Source organism: Colobus angolensis, unplaced genomic scaffold, assembly GCF_000951035.1.
Source record: "Colobus angolensis palliatus isolate OR3802 unplaced genomic scaffold, Cang.pa_1.0 Scaffold27, whole genome shotgun sequence".
Classification (NCBI taxonomy): domain Eukaryota; kingdom Metazoa; phylum Chordata; class Mammalia; order Primates; family Cercopithecidae; genus Colobus; species Colobus angolensis.
The window spans coordinates 4,053,297-4,065,392 of NW_012115932.1; the positions used below are offsets into that span (position 1 = coordinate 4,053,297).

At 49.1% G+C, this 12,096-nt stretch overlaps 1 protein-coding gene across 2 annotated transcripts in view; it reads left to right on the forward strand.

The window, feature by feature from the left end:
• The window catches only part of FABP6 (fatty acid binding protein 6, ileal), a 30,816-nt gene extending 19,116 nt beyond the window's left edge, over positions 1-11,700 (forward strand). The window contains exons 2-6 of one of the 2 annotated variants that reach the window (XM_011947701.1): positions 1,935-2,152; positions 3,015-3,093; positions 5,795-5,970; positions 7,513-7,602; positions 11,589-11,700. In XM_011947701.1, the coding sequence (XP_011803091.1) occupies positions 3,027-3,093; positions 5,795-5,970; positions 7,513-7,602; positions 11,589-11,642 (387 nt within the window). In that variant the 5' untranslated portion in view covers positions 1,935-2,152; positions 3,015-3,026 and the 3' untranslated portion in view covers positions 11,643-11,700. The remainder of the gene's footprint in view (positions 1-1,934; positions 2,153-3,014; positions 3,094-5,794; positions 5,971-7,512; positions 7,603-11,588) is intronic. The other variant, XM_011947702.1, reaches the window with a different exon arrangement.
• Positions 11,701-12,096: the final 396 nt, after the last annotated feature.

Genomic DNA, 12,096 nt, shown 5'->3' on the forward strand with positions numbered 1-12,096 from the left:
AAAAAAAAAAAAAAGTAAATATAAACTATACACCAGGGCTCTGTGACTCTGGCACGGTATACTTTGTCAAGGTTAATACTTCACTGAACCTCTGTTTGCCCCTAGGTGAAATGGGGACAATATCAGTACATACCTCATAGAGTTGTTCTGAAGATTAAATAAGATCCTTCATGTAAAACACTCAGCTGAGTGCCAAATGCACAATAAAGATCCAATAAATGTGAACTATTCTTGTTATTGTTATTTCATCATTATTATTATCAGTGAGGGGAAATTCTCACATGCTCTAGGCGGAAGTGTAAACTGCTACAGCTTTTCTGAAAGGCAGTAAAGTAATAGATATACAAATTTTAAACCCTGAAATCCTTTGTTCTAGGAATTTCATGTCTGGGAATTCATCCTTAGCAAGTAATCTTAGTTAATAATCTGACATGTACAGTGAAAGGGGTGAACAAGAATATTTTTATCACAGTTATTTATAATAGGTAAAGATTGGAAACAACCTAAAAAATTCAGCAATAGCTAAGTAAGTTATGAGACATACATATGACAGAATACTCTGGAGCTATTGAACAGGATATTATATACCCTTTTGTAATGATATAGACATGTGTCTATATCATTACATAAACAGGAAGTAACAGAACAATATAGTCTCATTTATACAAGAAAGTAAATATGTGCATTTAAAAGCCTAAAAGGGCTGGGTGTGGTGGCTCATGCCTGTAATCTCAGCACTTTGGGAGGCCGAGGTGGGCAGATCACCCGAGCTCAGGAGTTTGAGACCAGCCTGGCCAACATGGTGAAACCTTGTCTCTACTAAAAATTAGCTGAGTGTGGTGGTGCGCACCTGTAGTCCCAGCTACTTGGGAGGCTGAGGCAGGAGAACCTGGGAGGCAGAGGTTGCAGTGAGCCAAGATTGCGCCACTGTACTTCAGCCTGGGCAATGGAGGGAGACTTCACCTCAAAAAAAAAAAAAAAACAAAACACGTCAGGCATGGTGGCATGTACTTGTAGTCCCAGCTGTTTGGGAGGCTGAGTTGGGAGGATCACTTGAGCCTGGGAGGTCGAGGCTACAGGGAGCTGAGATCACACAATGCACTCCAGCCTGGGCGACAAAGACCCTGTCTCAGAAAAAAAGAAAAGAAAAGAAAAGAAAAGAAAAAGCCTGGAAAGAGAGATACCAAACTATTATCACAGGTCACCTCTGACAGGACTGTCATTTGCTCTGAATTATTTGAAATTTTTGTATATATAACTTAGAAAAATCCATGACGTGTGTGTGTGTGTGTGTGTGTGTGTCTGTCTGTCTGTCTGCCTGCCTGTTAGACTAAAGTAAGAGTTCTGGCTGGAGTTAGAAATTCCAAGATTGGAGATTAAAGCCTGGTAAAATGCGGCAGAGTTGGTTTTTCATCAGTTCAGAGACTCCTTAGTCCCAGGTCTGGGAGTCAGCAACTGTATTGAATCCAGCTTGAGATGGAAATGAGGGAGATTCATGGAGAGCAAGCCTGGGAAAAGGAAATAGACATGCAGAGATTTCCTGATTTAATAATAATCGGCCAGGTGCAGTGGCTCACACCTGTAATCCCAGCACTTTGGAAGGCTGAGGCAGGCGGATCACTTGAGGTTGGGAGTTTGAGACCAGCCTAAGCAACATGGAGAAACCCCTTCTCTACTAAAAATACAAAATTGGCTGGGTGTGATGGTGCATGCCTGTAATCCCAGCTACTCGGGAGGCTGAGGCAGGAGAATTGCTTGAACCCAGGGGGCGGAGGTTGCAGTGAGCCGAGATCACACTTTTGCACCCCAGCCTGGGAAACAAGAGTTAAACTCCATCTCAAAAATAAATAAATAAATAAATAAATAAATAATAATCATGAGAGCCTTTGCAGAGTGTTTTATACTTTGCACTGTCAATTTTGCCCAATGCAGAGGACTATCTCACAAGATAGGTAGACTGGAGTGATCACTGAGGAGACAGAGTCCCAGCATGTGAAGTGGTACTGAGAGACAGAGCAGGAAATGGAAGTCAAGATTCTGAATCCTTAACCTCTTCCAGCTCTGAAGCTTGAACAAAATAAAACTCATCCAGCTCCCAGCCCAGCGCCTGCCACACAGGCGTCTTCAAGGCACCTGGCACCTTCTCCTCCAGGTGCGCTGCCTAGGTCCACGGGTGGCTGCTGTACTCTGGTTGCATTATCTCCACCCTTAGGGGCATCTGTTGTCCTTCAAGTTTGCTTTGCTCCAGCCAAACTCACTGTTTCCTTTCATCATGACCCTTTCCATCTTCATTACACTGTTCCCTCATCCTAGAATATCATCTCCCTTTGTTCTGAGCCTCCTCCAACCTTCCTGCTTCCCTACACATCCAAGTCCTATTGGTCCTCCAAGATGGGTGCCAAATGCCACCTCCTCCCCAAACATGCACCAGCCACCTGCTGGACACCATTGCTCCTTCCCCATGCCCCAGGTCAGCCATCTGCTTTTCTCTTGGGGCACATCACACACTGCTTACACAAGAACTCTCTGCAGGTGTGTGCTTGTCTCTGGACTAAACCAAAGGCTCTTTTGGGAAAGGTGTGTGTCTCGTTCATTTGTATTTCTTCAGTGCTGGCCCTGCACACAGCAAGTGCTCAAGTGCTTTGGTTGCAGAGTGAGAGAGTGCATGAGCGATGAGAGATGGTGAGAGCATGGGTTGAGGGCAGGGCGTGTGGGAATGGAGGGAGAGATGGGCAGACAGGTGATGACTCCTCAAACCTGTTGCCATCCTGACCCTGCGGGCAATGGCAATGGGGTCACAGCCAGCACTTCCCCAGGGTGAATAACCTTGGGGCTCTGTCCCTCCAGGTCCTGCCCACATCATAAAACAGCGAGTGCTTCCTCTTCAGGACAGGAGGGAGAAGAAGTGGGGTGACTTAGGGGCAGAGCCTCAGCAACTGGGAGAGTTTATAAGCTGGGAAAGCAGACCCCTTAGCACCACTGGTTCTCCTCATTCCTCTGCTCTCTGGCTCCAGCCTCCCAGCAGCATGGCTTTCACCGGCAAGTTCGAGATGGAGAGTGAGAAGAATTATGATGAGTTCATGAAGCTCCTCGGTGAGTGAGCTCCTGGGGATCCCTTCCTCGGGCTTGGTTTGTCACAGTGGGACAGGATTTCATTCATTCATTCACACATTTGTTGAGCAACTGCTTTCTCCCAGGCTCTGAGGATAATAAGAACTAAGACACTCTTTTTTTTTCTTGTTTTGAGACGGAGTCTTGCTCTGTCGCCCAGGCTGGAGTGCAGTGGCGCTATCTCCACTCACTGCAAGCTCTGCCTCCCAGGTTCACGCCATTCTCTTGCCTCAGCCTCCCAAGTAGCTGGGACTACAGGCACCTGTCACCTCGTCCCACTAATTTTTTTTTTGTATTTTCAGTAGAGATAGGGTTTCACCATGTTAGCCAGCATAGTCCCGATCTCCTGACCTCAGGTGATCCACCCACCTTGGCCTCCCAAAGTGCTGGGATTACAGGCGTGAGCCACTGCCCCTGGCCGACACTCTTCAACTTTATTTTATTTTATTTCATTTTTGAGACAGAGTCTCACTCTGTCACCTAGGCTGGAGTGCAGTGGCACCATCTCGGCTCACTGCAACCTCCGGCTCTCAGGTTCAAGTGATTCTCCTGCCTCAGCCTCCCCAGTAGCTGGGATTACAGGTGTGCATCACCACGCCCAGCTAAATTTTTTTGTAATTTTTAGTAAAGACGGGGTTTTACCATATTGGCCAGGCTGGTTTTGAACTCCTGACCTCAGGTGATCCACCTGGCTCGACCTCCCAAAGGGCTGGGATTATAGGTGTGAGCTGCCGCGCTCGGCCTAGACACTCTTTGGCTTTAAAACACACATGGAATTTATTAGTATCTCCACTTTACTGAGGGAAAACTTGAGGCCCAGAGAATTGAGTAACTAGCCCAAAGTCACACAGCTAGTAACTGGTAAAGTGGAGACTTGGTTGGTGAAGTAGAGATTTGATGTTTATTTAGTCAAACATGTATTTATTTTATTTTTATTTTTTTATTTTTGAGACGTAGTCTTGCTCTGTCTCCCAGGCTAAAGTGCAGTGGCATGATCTCAGCTCACTGCAACCTCTGCCTCCTGGGTTCCAGCAGTTCTCCTGCCTCAGCCTCTCGAGTAGCTGGAACTACAGGCGCGTGCCACCACATCTGGCTAATTTTTTGTGTTTTCAGTAGAGACAGGGTATCACCCTGTTGACCAGGCTGGTCTCGAACTCCTAACCTCAGGTGATCCACCCACCTCGGCCTCCCAAAGTGCTGGGATTACACACATGAGCCACGCGCCCAGCCCGTCAAACATTTATTGAACACCAGCTATATGCAAGGCTATCTCAGTGTTACCAGTGGGGACTCAGCATGACTTGCCCAAGTCAGTGGCAGAAGCCATTGGCACCCAGGACCCTATGATGAGTGGTCTCACCACATCCTGCCTAGGAGAGGAAACCAAAGGGTTAGCATGGAGACCAGGTTTGATAAGTCACTTCTTCACACAGTCATTCAGCAAACACAGGTCTCTTACTGTGCCAAACTCTGCGGGCAGAGATACCAGTGATTTCATTCCTTCTCTCACTACTTGACTTGTAACACGAGTCTGTTGTGAGGAACCAGTGGACAGTGGATCTGACAATCTTGTGGAAATCTCAGTATCTCACTATCTAAAAAGTCTCAGGCAGTGTAACTCTCAGGGTTCAGAGGACAGCTCAAGGGGACCCATGCCCTCCCTCTTGGTGGCCACTTCTTGCCTTCCAGCTGGGTCAGAGCAACCCTGAGACCAGGGCTCTTGTGCCTTGGGGCCTGGAGGAGTCAAGAGCCCCTCTGAGTCATGCATTGGCAGTGACCCTGAAGGAGCATGACTTGGTTTTACGTATAACAGCCTCATGTTGTGGAATGGGAAGGGAGCGCACCTCGGTTCTAGACCTGATTCTGTCATTAACTTTCAATGAAATACTGGGAAGTCCCTTTCCCATTCTGGGTGCTCACTTCCTTATCTGTAAAATAAAAATATTAGAAGACACAATCTTTTTTTGGTGGAGGGTAGGGGACGGAGTCCTGCTCTGTAGCCCAGGCTGGACTGCAGTGGCACTATCCCGGCTCACTGCAACCTCTGCCTCCCGGGTTTAAGTGATTCTCTTGCCTCAGCCTCTGAAGCAACTGGTATTACAGGCACCTGCCACCATCCCCAGATGATTTTTTTTTTTATTTTTAGTAGAGATGGAGTTTTACCACATTGGCCAGGCTGGTCTTGAACTTCTGACCGTAAACGATCTGCCCGCCTCGGGTTCCCAAGGTGCTGGGATTACAGGCCTGAACCACCTCACCTGGCCAGAAGGCACAGTCTTGAAAGTCTCATTAATTCCAGAACTTCTCGAGCTTGGCAAGATTCCGTTATATTTATATTACTATCAGAAGCTTGGTTATTATTCATGAGCACCCATTATGTGCCCAGAGCTTCACAAACATACTCACATTGAATATAATTCTTGTAACAGCCCTTTGAGATGGGCCTTATTATCCCCATCTTGTGGATGAATACACTGAGGATGAATACAGAGAGATAGTGACTTTCCCCAGCCACATGGCTCACAGCATGTGTTATCTGTCTCAGGCACTGTGCTCTTAACCTGCAGGCTAGCCTATCATGCACATGGGGTAGGGCAGTGGGGGTGGGCAGGAAAGCTCTTTCCCCAAACCACAGGGTTAAAAGCAGCTCTTATATGGCTACTCTGCTTATCCCCGGGTCCAGGGATCTCCAGCGATGTAATCGAAAAGGCCCGCGACTTCAAGATCGTCACGGAGGTGCAGCAGGATGGGCAGGACTTCACTTGGTCCCAGCACTACTCCGGGGGACACACCATGACCAACAAGTTCACTATTGGCAAGGAAAGCGACATACAGACAATGGGGGGCAAGAAGTTCAAGGTGAGAGGCCGCTGGCTGTCCCCGTCCTTCCCCAGGCCTCCACCCGACTTCTCCTTCTCAAACACGGCCTCCCTGCTCCCAAGCTGAGGCTTCTTTCTCCAGTTTGGCCTCCAGCATTAAGAGCTTGAGTTACTTGGCAATTTAATGCTCCTGATTTTTAATGGTCAAAAATGGGCACTAAAACAGTAAGAAAAGTAGCTAATACTTGCTGAACACTTAATATAACCTAGACTCTTACTGAATGGATTTTTCATCTTAATGCAGTTGATCCTATGACATTGCTACAATTACTCTCCCCGGATTGAGGGGGAGGCTAAATCATGGGATTGAAAAGCTTGCTGGCCAGGCACAGTGGCTCCTGCCTGTAATCCCAGCACTTTGGGAGGCTGAGGCAGGTGGATCGTGAGGTCGGGAGTTCGAGACCAGCCTGGCCAATATAGTGAAATGCTGTCTCTACTAAAATTACAAAAATTAGCCAGGCGTGGTGGCGGGCACCTGTAATCCCAGCTACTTGGGAGACTGAGGCAGGAGAATCACTTGAACCCCGGAGGCAGAGGTTGCAGTGAGCCGAGATCACACCATTGCACTCCAGCCTGGGCAACAGGGAATGGGGCGAGGCTCCGCACCCCCCAAAAAAAGAAAACTGAAGAAACTGAGGTTCAGGGATACCAAGTAATGGGTCAAAGGCCCTGCAGCCAGAACATGCTGGGACCAGGGATTTGAACCCCAGCTATTTGCCTCTATCATTAGGCCTCTGGTGACCCATGTGGAGTTCTAATTATAGAAAAGGAGTCAGCCTGGCGGCAGCAGGGGAAAGCAAAAAAAGAGAGCAGATAAGCTATAAGTCTGCCTTTCTTCATGGTCCAGAACACATACCCCTCCTGTGCAAATAACTCACAATCTTCCTGTGCCCAGCTATCGTCACCTCCACTGACAGAAATATGTAAGTTATCTCACTATAACCTTTGCTTTGTCAGTACTGCACAAAACCCTCTTCAGCACACTGCATAAGCAACAGTCTATAAACTCTCCAGCAAGACTTTGTCTCTTTGCAGTCAGCTCCCCTCTTGCTGACCTGCCCAGTGCACCCTTGCAACATATTTTCATACTTTCTCTAAGAAATCTGACTTTTATTTTGCTGACAACTGTCTTGGTAAATTCTTTTTTTTTTTTTTTTGAGACAGTCTTGCTCTGTTGCCCAGGCTGGAGCACAGCGGCACAATCTCTGCTCACTGCAGCCTCTGCCTCCCGGGTTCAAGCAATTCTTGTGCCTCAGCCTCCCAAGTAACTGGGATTACAGGCATGAGCCACCACATCCGGCTAATTTTTGTATTTTTAATAGCGGGGTTTCACCATGTTGGCCAGGCTGGTCTTCCTGACCTCAAGTGATCTGCCCACCTCAGTCTCCCAAAGTGCTGAGATTATAGGTGTAAGCCACTGCGCCTGGCCTTGGTAAATTCTTCTTACTCCCCGTGCCACCAGCCCCAGATAGTTACCAATCACCTGCAACAACCCAGGCTTAATGTTGTGCTTCAATTCCAGGCCATCGTGCAGATGGAGGGCGGGAAGCTGGTGGTGAATTTCCCCAACTATCACCAGACCTCAGAGATCGTGGGTGACAAGCTGGTGGAGGTGAGTGTCCTGCTGGTCCCTGGGATGATTACTGGATATTTGTCTGTCTCCTGGCCACAGCCCCTCAGAGGCAGGCCTCTGGGCAGCTGGCTTTACCAGCACTTCCCTTGCACCAGGCTCTATGCTGAGTGCTGGATGCACATGATGTCATTTTGGTCTTCAAATAACCCTGTTAGGTGGGGATTTTTGTGTCCATTTTAGGAGGAGACTGAGGCACAGGGAAGCTAAGTGAGGGAGCACATAGCTTTGATGACAGAGCTGGGATTTGATGCTAAGTAGCCTGACTGCAGCACGCACACTCAGCCACCTCTGGGGCACAAGACTGGAAGCCTGGAAGATCCTTCCCAGAATATAAATAAAGGAGGTGGTCCAGGTGGGCTCCTCCAGGGACAGCCACCACTCCACTCCATTTCCATGAGGGACATCAGGCGCCTTCTACCAGATCTTCTGATTTATCCAGAGAAGATGGACATTTGCACTTCCATGTGAAATCTCCACACTATTCAATATTGGCAACTAATTAAAAATTATTTCAATGTTGGCAGGTCCAACACACACATCTGTGGGCCCTCCTACGCAGGAGGTGCTGTCCCGGGAGGCCCTTCCTCTCACTTCTGTTTCTTTCCCGTGGGTCTCCAAGTTTTCCCCAGGTGGAAGAAATGGATGTGAAGTTAACAGGGAAAAGAAGGCATTTCCACACTTCACTCCCTCACTGTGAGCCTGTGACCTGCGTCAGAGACCCTCTGGGGTCCTGTTTGGTCTAGAAAGGGCCCTTCCCTCCTCCCTGAAACTCTCCAGCAGGGAAGACGTGATGAGGGAGGCAGGGTTTGTGTGACCCCCTTGCTTCTTCTTTGGTCTTTCTCTCTCTCTCTCTGTCTCTCTCGTTTCCTTGTGCCCTCATCTTAAGCCCTCTCAAGAGGAAAGGAGCACACTGCCTCTCTCAGACACTGTGGTGTCAATGATTTACACCACAGACACTTATTTCACACAGCTCTGGAGGCTGGGAAGTACAAGATCAGGGTGCCAGCATGGACAGGGGCTTATGAGGGCCCCCGTCCTGGTTTCTTCACATGGCAGGGAGACGTCATCTCTCTCGTGTCTGGTTTTTTTTTTTTTTTTTTTTTTGAGACAGAGTCTTGCTCTGTTGTCCAGGCTGAAGTTCAGTGGCATAAACTTGGCTCACTACAACCTCCACCTCCCAGGTCCAAGCGATTCTCCTGCCTCAGCCTCCTGAGTAGCTGGGATTACAGATGTGCACAACCATGCCCAGCTATTTTTGTATTTTTAGTAGAGACGGGGTTTCACCATGTTGGCCAGGTTTGTCTTGAACTCCTGACCCGATGATATGTACTCCCTCGGCCTCCCAAAGTGCTGGGATTACAAGTATGAGCCACTGTGCCTGGCCTTTTTTTTTTTTTTTTTGAGATAGAGTTTTACTCTGTTGCCCAGGCTGGAGTACAGTGGCGCGATCTCAGCTCACTGTAACCTCTGCTTCCCCCATGCAAGTGATTCTCATGCCTCAGCCTCCTGAGTAGCTGGGATTACAGGCGTGTGCCACCACGCCCAGCTAATTTTTGTAATTTTAGTAGAGACAGAGTTTCACCATGTTGGTCAGGCTGGTCTTGAACTCCTGACCTCAAGTGATCTGCCCGCCCTGGCCTCCCAAAGTGCTGGGATTACAGGCGTGAGCCACTGTATCAGGCCTTGTGTCTGTTGTTATAAGGGCACTAATCCCTCATGAGGACTCCACCCTCATAACCTAATCACCCGCTAAAGGTCCTATCTCCAAATAACATCATATTGGGGCTTCGACCTTTACCATATGAATTTGGTTGGGGGACACACATGGAGTCCGTAACACGGCCCAAGAGGTTCCGTGCCCTCCCATTATACTCATTTTACAGAGCAGCATTACAAGGCTCAGAGATAGCACGGGACTTGGCCATGGCCACATAGCTAGTACACGCAGAGGCAGATCTCATCTGCTGACTTCCAGATTAGGCCCCCTGCCTCTTCTGCCCAGGCCCACGGGTCTTTTTTTATCCCCCTTTAACATTTTTGTTTAAATAATCTAAAAATTGGCTGGGTGTGGTGGCTCATGCTTCTAATCCCAGCACTTTGGGAGGCTGAGGCAAGTGGATCACCTGAGGTCAGAAGTTCAAGACCAGCCCAGCCAACATGGTGAAACCCAGTTTCTACTAAAAATACAAAAAAAAATTAGCTGAGTGTGGTGGTGCACACCTGTAATCCCAGCTACTTAGGAGGCTGAGGCAGGAGAATCCCTTAAATCCGGGAGGTGGAGGTTGCAGTGAGTAGAGAATGTGCCCACTCCAGCCTGGGCAACAAGAGCAAAACTCTGTCTAAAAAAAAAAAAAAAAAAAAGTCTAAAAATTAATAGATGTACAGTGTTGAAAAACTGTAAAAAGAACAAAAGTGACTATATCCCTCTTCTCCTGGGTGAAAACCGACATTTCGAAGGATCTAATGAAAGGGCTTTTGATGCATTTTTACATGAAATGTTAGTCAATAACTCCCAGAGAAGCAAAGTTCCCTAGCCTGTGAGGTGTGCAGGGAGAGCATAGGGCAGGAGAATTGGAAGCAGATTTGGGCCTGAAAAGAGAATTGATCTTCCCAAGCTGAGTGAACTTGCTTGTCAGTACCCAGAGGTTCCTCATCATGGAGCCCATGTGGTGTGGGCAGTGACTGGAGTTCAGGGTCGTCATGCACACACACACACACGACACAGCCAGGCACACACACATGTATGCATGCACATAGACCCAGGCACGCGCACACATAAACAAAGTTCCATGACTAGGCCCTGAGAGGAGCTGTCTTGATTGCAAATCTCCCATCTCTAGAGGCCCAGAATCATCCTGGCACCTCCCCACTTCTCCACCAACAGACAGTGCATTTTGTAAGCATACCTCCTGCCTTCTGCCACCAGCACCCCTGCCATGTTCTCATCACCTCTCCCCTATACTAAGCCTAGCCTCCTCTGATTCCACCTCTCCCCCACCTTCCATCCATCCCATATGCAAGTCACACATCACTTCACACTGCTGCCCTTTGTCATGAATCAGGACCAAACTCCTCCGCTTGACCTTCCACGGCCTTACTGCCCAGTCCTACAGGTATGCTCTGCCCAGCCCACCTGGACCAGCTACTGCTCCTGAGCTGGCCAGAGCCGTTCCTATCTCCCTTTCTGTGCCATGTGGTTTCTCTGCTCTAAATTCCCTTTCTCCTGTTTGCTTTTCCAAATCCAATTCTGCAGGCTTCTGTCCAACAGCCAATTCCCCGTCCTGTTACCTAGTCAGTGGCTCCCTGCCTCCTCTGGGCTCTCCCACAGCTCTCTGTTTGCTACCCGCCCTTCTCATGGAAATGCTGCTTTCCTCTGCTGGGTGTGCGAACCAGCTGATGGCACATGCACCTCCAATGGCAGCACAGCTCCATGGCAGGGAGCCCCGGGCACCACACACTGTGGGCCTTCAATGAACTGCATGCCCCCGCCTGCCTCTCCCACTAAACCTTAGGCTTCCAGAGAGTAGGGACTGTATCTTCCCATCACCGAGCATGTGACAGGTGCTCACAAACACTGTGCGGTGCAGCCATGGTGTGTGGCCTCGGAAGGGTTACTTGACTTCTCTAAACTTCCATTTTCTCATCCGTACAATGAGAACAACCTCACAGGGCTGTTGGGAGGATTAAATGGAATCATGCAGGGGAATCATGGGTGAATGGAGAGGAACAGAGGTGCAGGGTTCCATACCCAGAGCTACATCACCCCTCACAGCTGGTTACCATTCATCACAGGGAGTCTGCACACTGACTCCTGGAACAAATCAGGAAATTGAGGCCCAAAGAAGTGGTGCACCTGACTCTCATCTACTCAAGGTTGGGGTTGGAGGCTCATCTTCCTTCAGCGGTGCCTCCTGGCTACCTTGGGGTGGGGCACTGACTCCCTCTGTCCCGGCGGCTTCTTTCAGGTCTCCACCATCGGAGGCGTGACCTATGAGCGTGTGAGCAAGAGACTGGCCTAGGCATCCAGGCCCGGCCCAGGGAGCTACAAACCCGCCAATAAAACTGATAAGGACAGACGCTGCTCGCTCCAGAACCTCTTTGTTTTTCTTTTCTGGTGTCTTGGGATGGGCTCTGGCTGGGTGAGCGTGGGAAAGCCCCCAAGGGTGGCCACATGGGCCACACATTGGCCCTGAGATCCCTGTGGGATTCACGTCATGGCACAGTAAGACATGAATGTGGATGACTGCAATGCTCCTGCCCTCTGGGTGAGGCTGAAGGTGGCACACAAGGAGCATGGTGGGCACACTTCTGTGGCCCCTTCGCCCCACTCTGCCACCCACTACTCTGTGCTGCTGGAAGGCTCCTTTATGGAGACAAAGTCAGCTGGGAAGGGTAACACATTGATTCTCGGATGGGCCACAGGACAGGCATATCAGGACTTGGGGGTTGTGGGGTGGGAGCTGTTCCCCTAGG